The following is a 19,355-nucleotide window of genomic DNA, read 5'->3' as shown; positions in this document are numbered from 1 at the left end:
ACACCAGTTGCTCTTAATGAAGTATATAAAACAGACACAAAAAAAAATTAATAAAGACTTTCAGAAACTGAATTACTTTTGGAATTAGCAAAAGGTCAAATCTTTCATTCTGCAACTACTTCAGTGTTTTATGGGACTCCAGTGTAACATTCAAAATAATCATTTGCCTCCAGGAGGTGGAAAAACCATCAGGAACCATTCATTTGATGCAACATCTAATAACAATTAATCGAGCTTTAAATGAGATTTATAATGTACTCTTTCTACAAGAACACTAAATCTTCCTAACTGCAAACAGAAGACTCTGTCATTTGTGGTTTGCATTTATTTGGTTGGTCAGTGTCTCTCTCTTGATTTATTGCATGAGTCAATGTGCAAAATGGCCTTGGGTGCACTTTCTTCCCCCTGGACTGGAGACGGCACTGTGAACAGAGGGTGAATCAGGGCTTCAGGTTCACTTTAGTGCACCACTTACTATTATGTTGGCATGTTTACTATTAAACTTACTATGTTAGCAAAAAAAGCTTTTAAGCCAGAGAAACTGAAAGAATGAACATACAGTACTGTGCAAGTCTTACACATATTAAAATTTTACTCAGCAACCTATTTATCTGGGCAATAAGCATTTTATATAACACTAATATAACAACAGACACAAATAATATTAATGCAATAAGCAGTGATTTTTTGTTATTCAAGGTGTTTGTTTAACCATTTCCAAACTTCTGTTTGTAGAAGTTCAGCATTATTGTAGTTGTATACCTGGTTTGGGTAGTTTGGGTAGATTGAACAAATCTATGCAATGGCTGGGTGGGGAGGCATTGAAAACCATAAGTTCTTAATACTTTTTACTGTATTTATGTTTATTCACATTTATTCTAATGATATATGGCTGGGGTGTCCACAAAGGGCCACTGTGGGTGCAGGTTTTTGTTCCAAACAAGAGGAGCACACCACTCATTTAATCATTAAGTCTCTGTCTTTAAACAACTGATCATTTGAGCTTCTGCCTTGTTGCAAGAAAAACCTGCAGTCACACCAGCCTTTTGCGGATAAGACTCGAGACCCCTAATATATGGTGTTTTAACAAAAACAAGCGTGCTTATTGCCAACTATATTTAACAAATAAACCAAGTGTAGTTGTTGTTTTGAGGATGACACAGGTTACACAGTTATTTTATTATAAAAATCCATTTGATTGTCAACCATCCTACCCTGCTGATTCCCCCACTCCCCTCAGTATTTTGTATGCAACATTCACATTTGCCCTTCTGTAAGTTTAATGTTTGTTTTCTAGGGGTCAAAAACAGAAGGCATTTTGGTACACTGTTAGGCACCTATACTGTAAATACTGTACTGTAAATTCATTGATAAAATATGTAAACTTTATTATAAAACAGTATGTACAACTAATTTGTTTAAGGAACAAAAGGTTATCAATAACTTAGAAGCCCAGCTCCCATTGAGAGATACAAAACTGTACACAACTTACACTATGAAGTAAAAATAGACAACTTTGTATGCAAAGTTATACATAAAATAACAACTGAGGAAATAAGGTTCTCTTATTGGCTTGTGGTATGGCGTCATTATGGGTCAGTAAACAGTGGTTTATTCCAGCAGACACTGCAGCATGTTCAGTTCAAAGTGTGGCCTCGGTACATTGGCATAGACACAGAGCCTGTTACTCTTTGCTCTTCTTTTTCTTCTTCTTTTTCTTCTCAGAATTCATAAATAATCCTCCTCCTGAAGATGGAATACTGTCCTCTTCACCAAGCTGTGTGCTTGAAACCTCTTGTGGGCTTTCTACCCTTTCTAGTCCAGTGGTTATGTCTAAAGAATGTACATATTGCATGTGTCTGATGCCGCCTACGTTCTGACCTGAGTCGAAATTGTCCCTTTTGATCTTCTTTTTTTTCCTCTTTTCTGACAATGCTTCTGAAGGTGTTGACTGAGAACCCCTGAGGCTCTCCTGGGACGCAACGTATTCAGCATCCTCATCATACAAACCTGCGCTCACATCAGTGGCAGCTTCTGCTTGTCTTTTGTTTTTCTTCTTTTTGGTCTCAAGCTGTACAGTGTCTTCCGACTGCAGTAATGAATGACCACTTTCAGAATCGCTGAAAAGAGATGTTCTCTTATTCTTGCCCGTTTTATCACTGAAAGGCCAAGCGCTAGATTCTAATTGTGCTACAGAACTTTTTCCTTTATGTCTTTGTCCAAATTCTTCTTGATCTATACGACCCATGCCATCAGAAACCCAAGACAATGCATTGTTTTCCTTCTCTTTCCTTTTCTTTTTCTTCTTCTTTGGGAATGCAGATCCACCAACACAAGGTGAACAGTACCCAACCTCCTCATTAATCTCTGAACTGTTATCCTGCTCGCTTACATTCGTTTCCATTCCAGGGATTGAAGGATTAGATATCGTCAAAGATCCAGGTCTATTAGATATAGAAGCATTCTCAAATGCTACCCATGGTGTCTTTCTGGCCTTCCCTTCATGTGCCACTTCAGAGTCATGAGATGTTCTGTCCTTTATCTTTTTCAGTTTTTTCTCTGGAATCTGTTCAGAGGGTTTCTGCTCACAATCCTGAACCATTTCTAGAGACGCAACCTGCTCCATGTCCACATTTTCTAGACCAGCCCGACTCTTCTTTTTCTTCTTCTTCTTCTTCTTCTTCAGTTTTGTCTCTGGATCTGATTCAGGAGCTTGCGGCTCAGAATCCTGAATCACTTCAACCGCCTCAACTTGCTCTGGGGTCTCTACAGCCACATTTTCTTCAACATCCCTAGACTTCTTCTTTTTCTTCTTCTTATGTTTTTTCTCTGGAATAAATTCAGTTACTTGCGGCTCAGAATCCTGAATCACTTCAACAGCCTCAACCTGCTCTGTGGTATCTATAAGACTGGTATATACAGCCATATTTTCTTCCACAACCTCAGCCTTCTTCTTTTTCTTCTTCTTGTGTTTTTTCTCCAGAGCCAGTTCAGTAGCTTGCTGCTCAGAATGCCAAATCACTTCCAAAGCATCAGGTTGCTGTGTTGTCTCCACCTGACTGATCTCTACGGCCACGTTTTCTTGAACAATCCCAGCTTTCTTCTTTTTCTTCTTCAGTTTTTTCTCTGGACCCAAATCAGTAGCTTGCTGCTCAGAATCCCGAATCACTTCCAGAGCATCAACTTGCTCTGTAGTCTCTATCTGAGTGGCCTCTACAGCCACATTTTCTTCAATGACCCCAGGCCGCTTCTTTTTCTTCTTTACCTTTTTCTCTGAAACCAATTCAGTAGCTTGGGGCTCAGAATCCTGAATCACATCTTGCTCTGTGGTACCTACTTGACTAGCCTTTAGAACTACATTTTCTTCAACAACCTGCTCTCTGTGATTTTTCTTCTTCTTCTTCACTTTTTTCTCTGGAAACGACTGAGAACTTTGCTGCTGAGAATCTTGAACCACTTCCAGAGTCTCAGCTTGCTCTGTAGCGGCTACTTGACTGGTCTCTAAAGCTACAAAACTTTCAACAACCCGTTCTCTCTTCTTTTTCTTCTCTAATGTTTTCTCTGGAACTGATTCAGTATCTTGATGTTCGGAATGCTGAACCACTTCTGTAGCTTCAACTTGCGCTGTATTATCCGCCTGACTGGCCTCTACAGCCACATTTTCTTCTACGACCCCAGGCCGATTCTTTTTCTTCCTCTTCAGTTTCTTCTCTGGAACCAATTCAGCAGCTTGCCCCTCAGGATCAAGAATCACTGGTGGAGTCTCTAGCTGACTGGTCTCTACAGCCACATCATCTTCACCAACCTGTTCTCTCTTCTTTATTTTTTTCTCTGGAACAAATTCAGTGGCTTGTTTCTCAGAATGCTGAATGACTTCCACAGCCTCAATTTGTGCTGTAGACTCAAGCTGACTGGCCTCAACAACCACATCTCCTTCACCAACCAATTCTTTCCTCCTTTTCTTCTTCATTTTTTCTTCAGGAACCAATTCAACAGACTGTAGTTCAGAATGTTGAATTACTGCAACATCCTCAGCAGTCTCTACCTGGCCGTCAATTACAGCGACATCATCTTCACCAGTCTGCGCTCTTTTCCTTTTCTTCTCCTTTACTTTTGTCGCTGAAACTGATTCAGTAGCTTCCTGCTCGGAATGCTGCATCACTTCTGTAGCCTCAACTTGTTCTGGATCCTCCATCTGACTGTGTACTGTTCCTCTGGCCATCTCTGCCTGTTCACCTGTGATGACATTCTCACTTGGACTCGAGTCAGCATTTACTTCTAATCCTGAAAGATCGTCAGACAGCGATAGTGTTAGATGAAGAAAGTGAACATTTCTTTCTGGACAAGCAAGCGTCACACTATCATCTGCTGGTGTCTTGTTGTGATCTTTATCCTCTGCTTGTTTGATTTCATCAGCAATAGTTGAGGTTGTTTTAATCAAATGTGGCACATAGCTCTGAGAACTCTTCTGCAATTCACAATGTTCAGTATTATCAGCATGACTACTAGTCTCTACACCCACAAAGATTTCTACATTTTTCTCTTTACTTGTCTCGTACATTCCATCTTCATCCCTCTCTCTCAATTCTTCCTGCAACATTTCCAGAGAAGGGGTTCTATCAGAGTCTTCTGAAGCTTGGTCCAAGTCTGGCCTCTGCGTCTCCTCAACCACTGTATCATCGTTTGCTCCTTCTAGTGCTAAGTTTTCACAACTTTGAGTGTTGCTGCAAAGCAAGTCCAAAGATTCTGACTGTGTACATGCAACTAAAACTTCCAGCTGTTTCTCACTGTGCTGCTCCTGCTCTATGAGGAGAGATCTAACACTGGAACATCCAGGAGAAGAGAATGAAGTCCTACTTTTATTCTCCTGCTTCCTGCTTTTTGACCGTAACGTTCTGACATTGAGTGAGCCGACCGCTGTGTCACTCAGAGTCTCTGTGTTCTCTTGAGCCTTTCTTTTGCCTTTTGCACCCATAGAGACTGGACTGTTCTTCTTTACGTTTTGTTTCTTTTTATCCTCTATTTTTTCTTTCTTCCTCTTATTATCCTTCTTAGGAGCTGTGCTGGAGGCCTGTCTACTTTTCCATCTTGATGCTGGAAGCCATGTTTGTCGATTTCTTTTAGGGCAGTTTGATATAAAAGATGCCAAATCCTGAAACAAATTGAAAGCTACGGATGAATAAACAAGGAGTTCAACAGTACGGATCTCAGAGACAACGTTTTGAGTTCAAAAAGAATCATAGTGCACAGCAGAAAAGCCTAGAAGGCCAATATGACCTACAGCTCAGAGTGACTGTACTGTGGCATCCATAGGCAGGAAACCAGATATAAACTGCACTGATGAACTGACAGAGTCAGACACCCACATAACTGTGTGATTCAAGTGATTAGTGTTCTTTGCCAATAAGTGATTGGTGGCTCAGAGAGCTAGGAGGAAATATGAGTATTCACTCTCGCAGATCAGTGGTACATGCCTAGTAATTCATAGATTGGACTGATGATTCTAAATTTGTTGAATAACAAAATTAATGTAAAGGTGTCATTTTAGGAGTGAGACGTTAAGAGATAACAGATGAAAATGATCAAAATTATCAAGTTTTTTTGTAGTGAAATGTTGCAGGACATACCACTATTCTGATGTCGTCATGGTCCTCCTCCGCGCTGCCTTCTTCCGGACTGAAAATCAAGCCAGTTCCATTAATACCATACAAAAGCAAAAAGAAGACAATTCCTTTTTAGATGAACACTGATAAGAAAGATATTAAGTAATATTAATATTTCCTTGACTGAAATTAGGGATGCACAAATTTGGGAATTGTGGGTCAATGTCACTTGTATTTGCATATCTGCCAATGCTGATATAAAAATTTAGAATATTTAGTGGGACATAATAATAACAATAATAATAAACAAATAATAATATTAATTTTATTTATATAGCACCAAGCTCACTTAAATATTGGTCAAATCTAAACATATCTGCTGATACTCATATGATCATGGATGCATCAATAAAGATACCGGTATTGGGCCAACACTGTGCTCATTTACTCATACTTCACAGATACCAACAACTGATACCAGCTGATAACATGTGACACAAGCCGAGTGCACACTATCGTGCTAATGAAGAAATGACTCAAGCTAGTAGCTAACAAACATTTAATATACGTTAATACGTTTATTTTTAAAACTGTCTTTGTGAAACAGGCTGTCGAGAAACCAAATATGTCCTACTGTATATATTTCAGCACACAGTGTGGTTAGCCGAGCTGCTGTAGCTCAGTCTCTCAGCGTTTGCTCAGTACTTGGTGCGCAGACGTATTTTGAATAAAACAGCCTTATCTGAAATTGTTTATGGACAGAGAGGGGTTGGAAATCATTTTTTGTCCAGCTGTCACTGTGGCTGTGGATTCCAAAATCTATGAGCCAGTCAATTTTTTCACCAGCAGCTTTCTTGTTTTAACTGGCAGAGTGTAACTGCATGTGAAAAATAATACAAGAGCTATAACAGTCAAGCATGATTATTTAAAGTAAATAGGCCATTTTAATTCATACAGTAAATATTTAACCTCTAACCTCTTAAGGGAAATACTGATATTCTCGCTCTTTCTCTCTAATGCACACACGTACACACACACACACACGGACTGTGCACTGATGGAAGTTAAATTTGATGAGTTGGACAGATTAGACAAAAAACAAACATTACTCCCCCATCCTCATCTCCTATCCCAGTTTAATGTCACTCCCGCTCATCACAAACTGATTAAGTTTCAATGGCAGCTGTATCCTCCAGGGCTAATTTTAATGTATTGTCTTTCTTACCTTCATGTGGCATTTGGATGATTCTTGTTTTTTATGGTTTCCAGTTTTAAGCTTTTAGTGTCTTTGGCATCCATACTGAACATCTAGCTTGTTTTTTGAATTTCATGGAATGTGGAAAGTTAAAAATCGCTCTGTTACGTTTGCATTATTTGTTTGTATATGCTTGTTTCTTTTACCCAACACTGTGGCTGGTAAGTTGAGCAGAGTCACCCAACCATTACTCCGCAAAATGACCTGCATCTGACGGGTGCTAACTGCCAACCCTGTTGTAAAGGCTGCACTTCATGTAGCATGGGCTGAGCGTTTTCATACAGTGCAACTCACGAAAGAACATCTAAACTCACACAGTGCAAAAACTACGAAACGTACTTTACTTACATCTGTACAGAAAAGCTTTCCTGATGTAGAACAAAACCTGCTCCAGGCAGGTAGTCTGTTCTTTTAACTGCACTGTGAAAAGTCACTTTAATATGACATTTACATCTGAAAAGAACCAAAGAAAAATGGAAAAGTCAGAAAGTCAAAAATTAACTCACGCAGAAGGCAAGAAATCTGAACTTAGTCTTCTTCTTCTCTTTCCACGTCCTGTGTTCATGTAGTATATGCATTTAAAGAACCCTCCAATCTCTGAATTCTGAAAAAAGACAACTAAGTTTCCAATGATATCCACCATCACTTAAAGAAGCTACAAAGACAATTTTAATTACATTTTTATTAAATATTGAAAAGACAGTTCACCAAGTTCTTCAGATTTTTTTCTAATGAAGTGTAAAATATGTTTCTAACTGGAAAATGAATGATGTCTTCAACTCAATTCAACTTCATGGTTTAAAAGGCCGGACTTGATATTCAGTGTGGGTATTACCACCATTGCACCTCATAACAATTAGCCTTGCTATGTTAAAGTTCTCAGTGCATTAACCCCCAGCACGTCATATTTAGATGTGCATCAGCAGTGTAACACCACCAAATATTAATATTATATCAATCTCAGGTAAGCATTAGGTAATTGTGGAGCAACTGCCCAGGCAGTGTAGGGCAATGTAATCAATGTTGTTGATGACTGACCAGTAACCCAATGGCAATGCATAATGGATTTATAAAGTGACTGATTTAACTATTGATTCAAATGTCAATCATCATGAGTTTTAACTAGAAAATACTGTGTAATTATTTTTAGATATCGCCCAGGCCTACACTGTAAATTTTTGTCTTGAAGAAAAATTTGTGTCCCAAAATTACTATTCACTAAATGATGAATGTGACCAACAGCAAGCACACCACAGCAATGGAAATTCTAAAAAAGCTACTTACTGCAGCATTAACCAATATGTTATTATAAAATGGAATACAAAACACCATCTTCACCAGCAAGCACAGGCCTGTGTCATACATACTAATTAGCATGCTTTTCTTTCTGGTGTTCAGGTCAACAGGTCAGAGGCTGGGCAAGCAGTGCAGCAGGACGTCCCAGGAGTGGCGCAGCATTTAAAGAACAGGAATCACGCGAAAAAATACAGTGAAATAAACTAGAAAAAAGAACTATACTAACAAAAAGATGCATGACCATTATTAAACAAAACACTAGTTAAATATTTTGTGCTGCAAACACAGTTCCCAGTGGGTCCACCAGTCTTGAAAGGATAGCCCTATCCTAAGTCAGAAAGCTGCCGAGGATAAATAAACATATTGTGCTCCTTTATAAAATGACTGATTTAACTATTTATACACTTTGGAAAAGACTGCCTGCTCAACTCGCATGCTGTAGCCTTCTGCAGTGCAAACAATGTTTTTGTGAACAGCCAGTGCATGCAAACGGAAGCAGTGACTGTGTCGCATCACTGACATTATGCAGAAAAAGCATGTCTGAAACAGGCCTTATTTGCTCATCATACATCCCAGACACATCAACATAACAGAACCATTCACACATCCTTACCATCAGAGTTTGGCTCTTGTGGACAGACAATTTTCCTGAACTGGACTTCGGCAGAAAAGGAAACTCTCTCCTTTTTGGACGAGCAGGTGCTGGTCGCCGTTTACGTGGCTGACTGCAACTCCCCGCAGCCCTCTTTTCTGGTAAAGGCAGCACTTTCAGAGGACTGCCGAACAAGTCATCATCACTGAGATGATTGTCAGGCTCTCCTCTGGGAATTGGGCCTGTTCTTTCTGAAGAGCGACATCTTTTAACCGTCCTGTGCGCCGAAGTGACAGACTGTGTCAAAAACAAGCTGTCTCCAGAGTCGCTGTGGAAAGCAAGACACATGAGAAAAAGGTAAGGCAGACATAAGGGATGGAGAGCGGGAGTGTGTACAGAAAACAAGCGAGTTGTATGATCAAATTTTTGAAGCTGATTGGCGGACTGAGGTCCAGAATAGTTTAGTGACAAAAATTGCTTTCAAATGTATTCCTCTGTGTGATGCTAATTTTTTGTGCAAACTACAGTTTTGACCTAAAAAGGTCAGCTAAATGCTAGATTTATTTTTGGGCACTGTTTTCTTCCCTCCACAGTAAAACAGACATCTGTTCATGAACTCTTTCAGATACTCTGATATCAAAATTAGTCAATAACCAATGAGTTGAACGAGGTGCATTTGAGCAGGGAAATCACTAAACTGTGCTGGACTTCCAGGACCAGAACAGATGATCCCAGATACTGCTTCAGCTCAAGGCTGTCCACTTGCCAATGGTGTATGAAAACCATAAAAAGAAACACTACAGCTTTGTTTTTTAAGCTGGGCATCGCATCCACCATAGTGACTGACTACACAGACGATTCCAAATTGCTGTATGAAAATCTTAGTCATCAAGATGAAGCATTAATTTTTAGCCATGTATAATGAACATTATGCTGCTTTAGACTTGGCTTGGAAGTGGGAAGTCTGTGCTTGGAATTATGCCCTTTTTGACTTTTGCGAGTTCGAGCTACAAAGTGGGGAAAAACATGGACGCCTCTGTGAACGCTAGTATTGTTAGCAACAAGCTAGCCAGCTAACGTTAATGATATGAGTGATAAATGTTAATGATGTACTGAACACAAAGAACATTACGGTATATGATATAAATTTACCCAATATACTGTCTGTATGTTGACGGATCTAAAACAAACATTGCAAAGTAGAGAAGTGGTATTTTATTACTATTGACAGTGTGAACAGTGTGCCATACAATGACCTCCATCCTGACTCTCTGAGTAGGAATTCCCAGTTAAGGGGCGTTTTCTTTGATTATTCCTAGCCAGATATAGGAAATTCCGAGTTGCGAGTGTCAGCATTAGAACCAGTTGTGTTGGAGGCCACTGTTTCTCATCCCAGTCATCAGGGCAAACCAGACAGTTCCACATTTTTACTCCAACCTAACGTGTTGGCATCTGGATAGAGCAAAAATGTGGAACTGTCAGGTGGACCCCAAATACTGGGTTAAAGGGGGTTTCCACTGATTTTTTCAAAACTTTCTGCGCAATCCAATTGTTGAGATGCAAACAAAGTCATTCAAAGTGGTTTGATAGGAAATGGTTCATTGTAGAGAAACTTACTGACTCCAGTTTCTTTACAGTGCTGGTGATAGGAACTTGGGGTCACAATGTCCACAACACAAATACAACAACTTTATTTACTACCAGTGAACCTGCATATTAATAAGTGTTTTGTGAAATAACTTTGTGAGGGAGGTTTTAGACGCATTAAACGCCTTAGACATCTGGCTACGATCACCAACACTGTGAGCCATTCTGACTCGTTAGTTTCTCTCCAGTAAAGCATTTCACATCAAAGCACTCTAAATAATGACTGTTTACATCTTAATTGATTTAATTATGAAGAAGTCTTATAAAAATGGTGGAATTTCCTTTTAAGAAACAACGCTGTAGCCTACATGCTGATCAGCCTGAAAGAGGTGAAAACAAACGTAAACACAGGGACGAGGGGAGTTTTATGTTGTTGGCGCTGAAATTTTAAGCAGCCTATATGTGACGTAACCGACGATGTCATGCAACATGATTTGCCTTTTTCTGTTGATTTGGCTAATTTACATCAAACAGAACATGTCATATAGTGCTACAACGAGGCACGCGACGACAATATATACATCTAATTAACATATGATCGTCTCTTAAAATTTAACAATGATTGTACAACGAACCGTAAGTCTGATCAATAAGCTACACCATTCCCAATCAGACCGAACAATCCGGAGGTGGAACGGTGTCGATATCACAAAAACTGCGGGACCAGTTAGGACAACAATCCAGGAGGAGGAGGAGGAGAAGAAAACTATAGATCGGATTACGATAGTGTTGCGCACTGACAAGCGTGCATGTCTCCATACTGCACTCAAATTACTATGAAATTCAGATCGTGTTATTATTGTTGTTGTTGTTGTTAACAATTGCAGTCCTGGAATTTGGGGGCACTGCAGCACCTCAGCAGCCCGCGCCCCCGCGTGTACCCTAAACAAGCAGCAGCGAGCTGCACCGTTAGCTAAGGGCGGAACGGAAATGCGATGAAGACGGTATCTCAGCGTCGCTCTCTCAGGCCTAAAGGTCCCGAGCGGAGCGCGTCTTACCTGTCTGAGAACAGTAACGGCGGCTTAGCAGTCGAGCCACTGAATCCGCTCACAGTGGCTTCAGAAAACTCCTCTGAGATCACGTCGGTCGGAGGAGTTTCGAAGAACACATCAGTCTGAGAGTCGAGCTGCACGAGCTCGCTCTGCATTAACAGCTCTAAGATACTCGGCATGGTCCGCGGACTCTTCGGAGGCCAGACCTCCGCTTCTCTCAGGTTACTGATCGATACCCACGAGCCAGTCCACTCTTTCAGCAGTCTTCTCCTCCGCTCGGCTCGCTGCTCGAGCTGTTTCGCGCGTTACAGCACACACGTCCGCTTTCTGTTGTTTCGGGGAGCAGGAACGTGAAGGCGCCTGTGGGCGGAACCTTTCTAGGAAGCGCCAAAGTGACGACAACACCGTCTACGTAGGGCGCGTTCCATACCAAATAGACTGGAAGGGGTGATTAATAAACACACAGAGAGACCACTGAGATATTTCCTTTTGTGTGCGACACCAAGCAAAGCCCCGGCCAGTAACACGTTACTGATACTGTAAAAAGTCTTGTCATCCGTGTAAAAAGGGGAATTCTTTGTGGTTCTACATTCAAAAAATGTTTGCGTTAGTATTTAATAGATTGCAACGGCCAACTGACCGTTTTTGGTTGTGTTAAATACATACATCATCTAAACCGCTTATCCTTCTGGGTCGCGGTGGGGTGCTGGAGCCTATCCCAGCCGTCATTGGGCGGAAGGCAGGATACACCCTGGACAGGTCGCCAGTCCATCGCAGGGCAGACAGACAGACATACACATTCACACACATTCACACCTAGGGGCAATTTAGCATGTCCAATTGGCCTGACTGCATGTCTTTGGACCGTGGGAGGAAACCGGAGTACCCGGAGGAAACCCACGTAGACACGTGTAAACTCCTGGAGTTAAATAATTCAGAACATTCAGAACATTCACATTTCTCATGGCTGTCTGTATGAGTCCTATGAGGAGCTAAGGACGAGGGCGGAAGGAAAAATAGTTCCTATCCCACACATTTGCTACGATAGTTTTTTATTTATTTTACGGACGCAAAGAAAAATGAATTGATCTTTCTTCATTTTAAATGAAAAGATTCCGTTTATGATTAAAACACACTATATTAATATTATAATATTGATACTTCAGTATTGATCCGCCACTCCAAATGAAAATCATGAAGGTATCCTTTTGTTTATTTATCTATTTATTTACTCACCCATTTGCTTACTTACTTCCATGGCTGAATCGTTAAGTGTTGAAAATGACATTTCGGGATATGCAGAATATAATATTGTTACCAGCTGAAAAAAAAATCACAGAAACTATTAAAGGTTTAAGTTGGTTCCAGACAATGGTCACTAATGGTATTTTGGGTTTTTCCTGATGGGTTGATATCAAGGTGTAAAGGATCCTAACGGTTTAACAGGTGTTCTGTGACTGATTCTAAATGCATCTGATGGTCTTCTAACGGGATTTAAAAGTGTCATACATGAAACTAGTGGTCTCTTGATTGTAAACAAAAAGCCAATTCCCATTAGGAAGCAAAAACACATCCGATTTGAATCCTAATGGATCTGAAACTCTTCTTCTTCTGTTGTACACGTTGTCAAAATGAGTCTTCATCTTGTTTTCAGCCCCATCTGAAACTCCAACTACGTAGGAGGGTGCAGAAATATGCGAAAAACTTTGTACAAAGTAGCAAGCCACGCCCAGTCCAGTAGAAAACGTTTCCTACTCATGAATCGCAGGCTCAGTGAACGCGGCCCGTCAGCGTATCGGTCCTCGTCAAAGCTCCGGGGCATGTGATCAGCTTGTGGAGCAGAGCTAGCTGTGCTGACTGAAGGATGGCAGACAGGAACAAGACCGAAAAGTTCCAGTTACATGTTCCCAGTCTGGAGGAGTTATGTCAGGGTAAGGGCCCGTGTGCATGTTTATCAATGCAGAAAGGGAGAAATCGCCGCGCATTGTTGTTTTCTTTCGCTGCAAAGGAGTGTATTGAGCTTATTGTGTCCTCGGACAAAGTTCAACATCCCACACTGAGGTTTTCGGTTAAACTGTACTTTGTGCTTGGAATCCCTGTCTGACCTAAAGTTAAAGGCTCTGATTTAATGCCAGTATATTTGTAGTCTTTACAGTGTTAAAGGGGAATTCCACCGATTTTTCGAAATTTCTCCATAATTAAATGGTTGAGAGGTAAACAGAGTCATTCAGAGTGATTTGGTGTGAAGTGCTGTTCTAGAGAAACTTGCAGAGTCAGGATTGTTCACAGTGGTGGTGACAACAGCCGGACGTCTGAAGAGTTTAAAGCCTCTGAAAGCTCCCTAACATAAAGTTATTACATGAAAGGGTTAGACGTACACTTTCAGATATCTGGCACATTGTATTATGGTAAGGTTTTAGCTTAAAATGTATTTTAATCCATTCATGCTGGAGTGATGCATGAAGGGCACTGTAAGGCAAAGTAGTCCTCAAACACCACTTATTTTTTCAGATTTATGATTATTTTACCATCATAAACATTACATATAAAACTCAGAAGACACATCTAGGTTCACTGGTGGTTTTGGATAGTAAATAAAATAGTTATATTTGAGTTGTAGACATTATGACACCTGGTTCCTATCACCACCACTGTAAAGAAATCTGAGTCTGTACGTTCCTCTACAATGAACCATCTCACATCAGACCTCTCTGGACTGTTTACATCTCAAGGACTGAATAATTCAGAAATTGTAAAAAAATGGTGGAATTCCCCTTTAAGTAATCTCCATTGATCTTTAACAGTGCTAGAAAAAGGACTGAGGAAGAATTTTGAAGATGCCAAAGTTTGTGTGGCTGAGTGCCCAGACCTCACACAAGAACCGTTCCAGTTTCCTGTTAAAGGTATGTACAAAACCACACAACAGGGGAAAACTAATTGAATTCTGCATTAATGTAGCTGTTTTCAACATTAGACTGAGTTCAGCTATTATGGTTCACTTAAGGTACACTTACACTTTCTAAATGAGTAAAAAAGATACTGTAAATCAAACAACAGAAATAAATTCAGTGGGAAACTGATAAAGGATGGATTTATCACTCACTGGCAATACTATGCCATCAATACTAAACACATTGTCCTGTGTTACTTGAACCCACCCTACTTCTCCATCCTACTATGACACTGGCTGCTTTTCCTCTCTTCTTCCAAAGGGCTTTGTGGTAAACCTCGCATTACCGATGTTGGTGGTGTCCCCTACTTGGTACCCGTGGTCCACGTGGACAAGGTCATTTAGCCTAATAATGTTAAATATAGATTTATTAGGCTAAGAGATACTGTACTATTGGTGGGGATGGGCAACATTTATTGTTTTGATAAATTATGTCACAGTATATTACAGTATGTTTCTCTGAGCATATGGAATCGTTAGTAGTAGAAAACTGACCAACTGCATGTTCATTATGAAGAGAAAAGAGTCATTTTTAATTGGAATTAGTGCTGCACCATATGTGAAGTGTTGAATAAAAAGCATTTGTACTCAGCGTTTTGGTAGAAATTTTACTTTACTGGCAGTACAGGTTCTTTTTTGCCTGTTCTAACTTATCAGATGTCAGAAAAAATAAATATTGTGAGATATTGTGTATCCTGAAATACTGTGATATAATGTTTTTGCAGTGTCACCCACCTCTAAGTATTTGCTCTTCATAATGTAATGAAGAGTTAAGAAATGATTTTATATTTGATGTCCCCCAAGGTGTATAACATGAACACCGTGTCCAAGGAGTTGGAGCTGCCTGGGGCATTTATACTTGGTGCTGGTGCTGTTTCGTCCAAGACTGTTGGAATGAACGCGGAGGTGAAAAGCTTTGCCATCACAACTTACATTACTATGTCACAATGCTTTCCGCAGTTCACTGGGGTGTAATGCTATATATTTTTAGATTCGATATGGTTCTTAATTCGGAGGTCGAGATTCAGTTCAGTTAAATAACTTGATTTGACAGCTCTAATTATATATTACGCAGACTCAGAGGCGCTTTAACTTTCTCATAGGCTCTGGGGTTACAAGTGTTTTTGAGTCATACAGATGTAGTTAAAATCCATAAAATGCACAGGCTGGTTTGGCTCAAATAAACATTCTCAAATGTCACCTTTGTAATGCTTGTCACACCAGCGCTGAAAGAAATAAACCCCCAAAATTGCAACTTCTTGAATTTCTAAGCGACTTCTATAACTGCTGGTGACGGTGACTTGCATGCTAATAGCGCCTCATGCTGGAGAAACTTCAGACTGCTACAGGTACAGAAGTTAATGAGCGAGTTAAGGTGTTTTCTGTCGTTATAGCCGATGCGCTCTGGAATTCAGTTATACTTATGTATACAACTTTACAACTCATCTGAACCATCAGGGCACTTAAGCTGTATGGAAAATGCTGAGAATTTTCCTCAGATAGTAGGTACTACTCTGGGAAACTCTCAGCAGAGACAGTGGAAAATTGTGGCCTAACAACTTATTAAATGTAAGAGGGAGAGGGCCGTATAAGTGACATGGTTTTAAATTCCATTACACTGTTTTGAACATTTGATTTTTGTTCCATACTGTATTGAAATCCTTACACTCTTAGTAGTTCATAGACTTTTTTAATGCAACACAAATGAGACCTTCAAACCTATCACTGTGCCAGCTATTGCTGTGAATCTCTTACTCAGTAATTGCTCTGTTACTTTTCAAAGCTGATGCCTCTGGTGCTCACAGAGTCGGACAGCAGATCTGCCGTCAATGCCAGCTACTTCTCCTCCATCAACCCTGTGGATGAGAAATGTCTGCAGGAGAAATACAGTGATAGGTTCCATGACTGTGACTTCGGGCTACTTGCGAACCTTTACGCATGTGAGGGTAAACCTGGGAAGGTAAAGAAAAACCACAGGCAGATATTAGCGGTGTGCTGATCAGATAAGGCAGATCAGTATCGGCACCGTTACTGACCTTATCAACCAAATCGCACATCTTACATCTTTACTGCATATTAACGTTTAGATTTATTTGCATGACATTATGGTTATGATGTGATCAAACATCTTAAACTACGGTACATTTTGCCATCTTCAAAATATATTTCTGAGCATGCTTATACAGTACAACAGTTGCTCTCAGGTGCAGTCACAACACCTTCTCTTATTTTGTTAATATGATACACCTCAACAGATAACTGTTATGGGAGTGGTTCAAATAAAACAATCAGCTGGTAAAAGCTGGATCAGTACATTCCATAGCACACATCGTAGTGAATGTGAAAGTATGGAGAAACAAGTATAAAGACTAAACCAGTGGTCACCAAACCTCTTCCTGGAGATCTACTTTCTTAATTCCAACCTGCATCTAAAATGATCCAGCCAATTGAGGACTTAAGAAGAAATCATATTAGCTGGAGTAGGTGTGGTAGATGATGGACTCCACAGAAAGGTAGCTATTCAGAACCTGTGTTAGTGATCACTGTTCTAAACAGCATTCCCATTACAAAATCCAGCCGGATATTTGAAGGTGGGAGTACGCTATATGTGACATACCTGAAATGTTACCCATTCACTTGTTAAACGGGTTATTTAACCAAAAATGATATCTACCTATCCATCATGAAGAATACTGACCTTTGATTGCAGCATGAATGAATAACTATAGTTCAGACCTGAATTAGTAACTAGTAGTTAAAAAAAAACTGCTTGGTCACAGGTCATTGAGGTCAAAGCCAGCAGGAGGACAGGAGACGAGAGTCTTGTGAGCTGCATGAGGAAAACCATGGAAGAGCACTATGGTGACAAAACCCTGGCTCTTGGGGGGACCTTCATCATCCAGAAGGGGAAGGCCAAGATTCACATCATGGTAAAGAAAAATGACCTGAAACATTTGGGCAAAAAATTTCAATTAACATGTTGCAAAGTTCTAGTTATAAGATAAAGTTATATATTTTTATATATAATATATTTTGAGTGAGTATATACGGCAAACTCAGATCTTGAGGCCTCAGCTTTGCAGAGATCAGTGTTTTCCTGTAACTCTTCAGATTCAAGTCATGAAGACCTTGCTAATTAGCTGAGGTAAAACTCGGTTAATCCAGATCTTTAGATCGAAAACAGTCTCATTGAAAAAATGCCTGGTTTTACTGCTAAAAAATAGTTATATACATAGTTATTTATATACACTTTAATATAAATTGTTTGGTACACAACGCAGCATTCTTTCCATCTTTTAATTGTAGCCACGAGAGTTCTCTTCGTGCCCCCTGAATACTAATGAAGATGTGAACAACTGGTTGAAGCACTTTGAAGTCAGTGCTCCCCTCATCTGCCAGTCTGTCATGGTGTCCAGAGATCCAGTGAGCATCACTCTATTAACTCTCCCATTTTTGACTATTGTTTAGGTCGACACCCATAAGTGTATTCAACCTTAAACCAGCATTCTTCATTTGTATGGAAATTTGTAAGTAATTAGTAACGTATAGAACTGCAGTGGAACTTTAGAACATCCAGTATCTAACAGCATAGGAACAGCTATTCTTCTCTTTCTGATGCACTCTTGGTCTAAAATAAAAATGATAAACCTCCAGAGTGAGAAGTGTGTCCAGTCACGAAACAAAACAGATGCAGTACACTATTTGGCTGTAGAGGCTAGAATTTCAAAAATTCCTCAGTACACTATCAAGGCATTGTTTTCAGTACCTTCAGGCATCGTGTGGGTTTGGTAGTATTTCTTGGCTGAAACACGAACATTTGAAGTATGTAAGCCATTCAGGTGGCATTCTTTAGGCTTCTATATTGCCTATATATCACGTATTGTTTTACATGTTGTGTAGCATGTTTGCTATCTTTTAGCCTGTTAGCTAACTGACCAGCCTAGTTCTAGTTAAGAAAATAAGTTGTCAGCCCATCAGTTTAAACAAAAAAATGGGTTCTTACTTTGTCAGTACACTCTGTGGTCCATGCGAGCAGCATTAGATTCAAAGATTCAAACTTACTGCATTTACAGCATGAAGATTTTTCGTGACGTCATGCAGTAATACAGATTTCAGCTGCTGTGAGGCAGTCATAAGTATGCATATATCGAGTATTTTACAGCAGCTTCAAACGCAACTCACCCAATGAGATCTTAGGACCAGAAACACCTGTTTTGTAATTAGTTGTCTCATTTTTAAACTAAAATGGCCCCGGCCAACCCTGTCCATCAACATTTTACTTGAGTACATGGAACTGAGTGAATGTAACTTGTTACTACCTGCCTCTGTTCACTGTCCATTTGTTTTTCAACAGGGTTTGGATTTGAGGCTGGAGCACACCCATGGCTTCAGCCATCACGGTGAGGGAGGCCACTACTACATAGACACCACACCGAACACAGTGGAATACCTGGGATACTTTCTGCCTGCAGAGTTCATTTATCGCATTGACCGGCCAGCGGAGACTCATGGTGTGGGCAGAGACTGAATATATTATCAAACAATTCTTTTACAAGTATCACAGTGATCGTTTGTTAATGAATCATGAAACCATGAGCTTATAACACTTGCACTTATATGTTCAATAAAGATTCCTGGTTAAATGGGTTTTCCTTTTTGAATGCATCTAATAATTCATTAATTATTAAGAATATACAGTACTGTGCAAAAGTCACCTTTAAAGTCATTTGTTTGGACAAATACGAGTGTTTTTGCTTGTACAAACACCATGTAACTTTAGAAAAAAAAACATTAATGCACTGCCAAGAAAGTTGTTTTCAAAAATGTAGTTGATATCTTAGAAAAAAGTTAGAAGAACAATATTTGGTTCCAGATTCGTCTTCAATACCATCACATGGATTTGTTCAATTCCACCATCAGCACACCTGATTTTATTTAATGAAGCACTGATTAGCCAAACCAGGTATTGGATTATACCTATACATAATACTGGGCGTCCTCAAGGTGAGGTTCGGAAATT

At 39.9% G+C, this 19,355-nt stretch overlaps 2 protein-coding genes across 2 annotated transcripts; one reads left to right on the top strand and one right to left on the bottom strand.

The window, feature by feature from the left end:
• Nucleotides 1-430: 430 nt before the first annotated feature.
• Nucleotides 431-11,742, bottom strand: pho (phoenix). The gene is made up of 5 exons (XM_036579905.1): nucleotides 11,392-11,742; nucleotides 8,768-9,074; nucleotides 7,365-7,462; nucleotides 5,628-5,676; nucleotides 431-5,152 (listed from the first exon to the last, which is right to left on the bottom strand). The coding sequence occupies exons 1-5, from the start codon at nucleotides 11,562-11,564 to the stop codon at nucleotides 1,685-1,687; spliced, it is 4,095 nt and encodes a 1,364-aa protein (XP_036435798.1). The 5' UTR covers nucleotides 11,565-11,742; the 3' UTR covers nucleotides 431-1,684.
• A 1,409-nt stretch (nucleotides 11,743-13,151) lies between these two features.
• Nucleotides 13,152-18,982, top strand: cunh11orf54 (chromosome unknown C11orf54 homolog). The gene is made up of 8 exons (XM_036579903.1): nucleotides 13,152-13,316; nucleotides 14,190-14,288; nucleotides 14,598-14,671; nucleotides 15,140-15,241; nucleotides 16,119-16,295; nucleotides 17,116-17,265; nucleotides 17,642-17,758; nucleotides 18,690-18,982. Exons 1-8 carry the CDS (start codon nucleotides 13,250-13,252, stop codon nucleotides 18,861-18,863), a joined length of 960 nt encoding a protein of 319 aa, XP_036435796.1. The 5' UTR covers nucleotides 13,152-13,249; the 3' UTR covers nucleotides 18,864-18,982.
• Nucleotides 18,983-19,355: the final 373 nt, after the last annotated feature.

Source organism: Colossoma macropomum, unplaced genomic scaffold (assembly GCF_904425465.1).
Source record: "Colossoma macropomum unplaced genomic scaffold, Colossoma_macropomum, whole genome shotgun sequence".
Classification (NCBI taxonomy): Eukaryota; Metazoa; Chordata; class Actinopteri; order Characiformes; family Serrasalmidae; genus Colossoma; species Colossoma macropomum.
The sequence above is the reverse complement of the archived record's forward strand: the minus strand, read 5'-3'. Positions and strand labels throughout refer to the sequence as shown.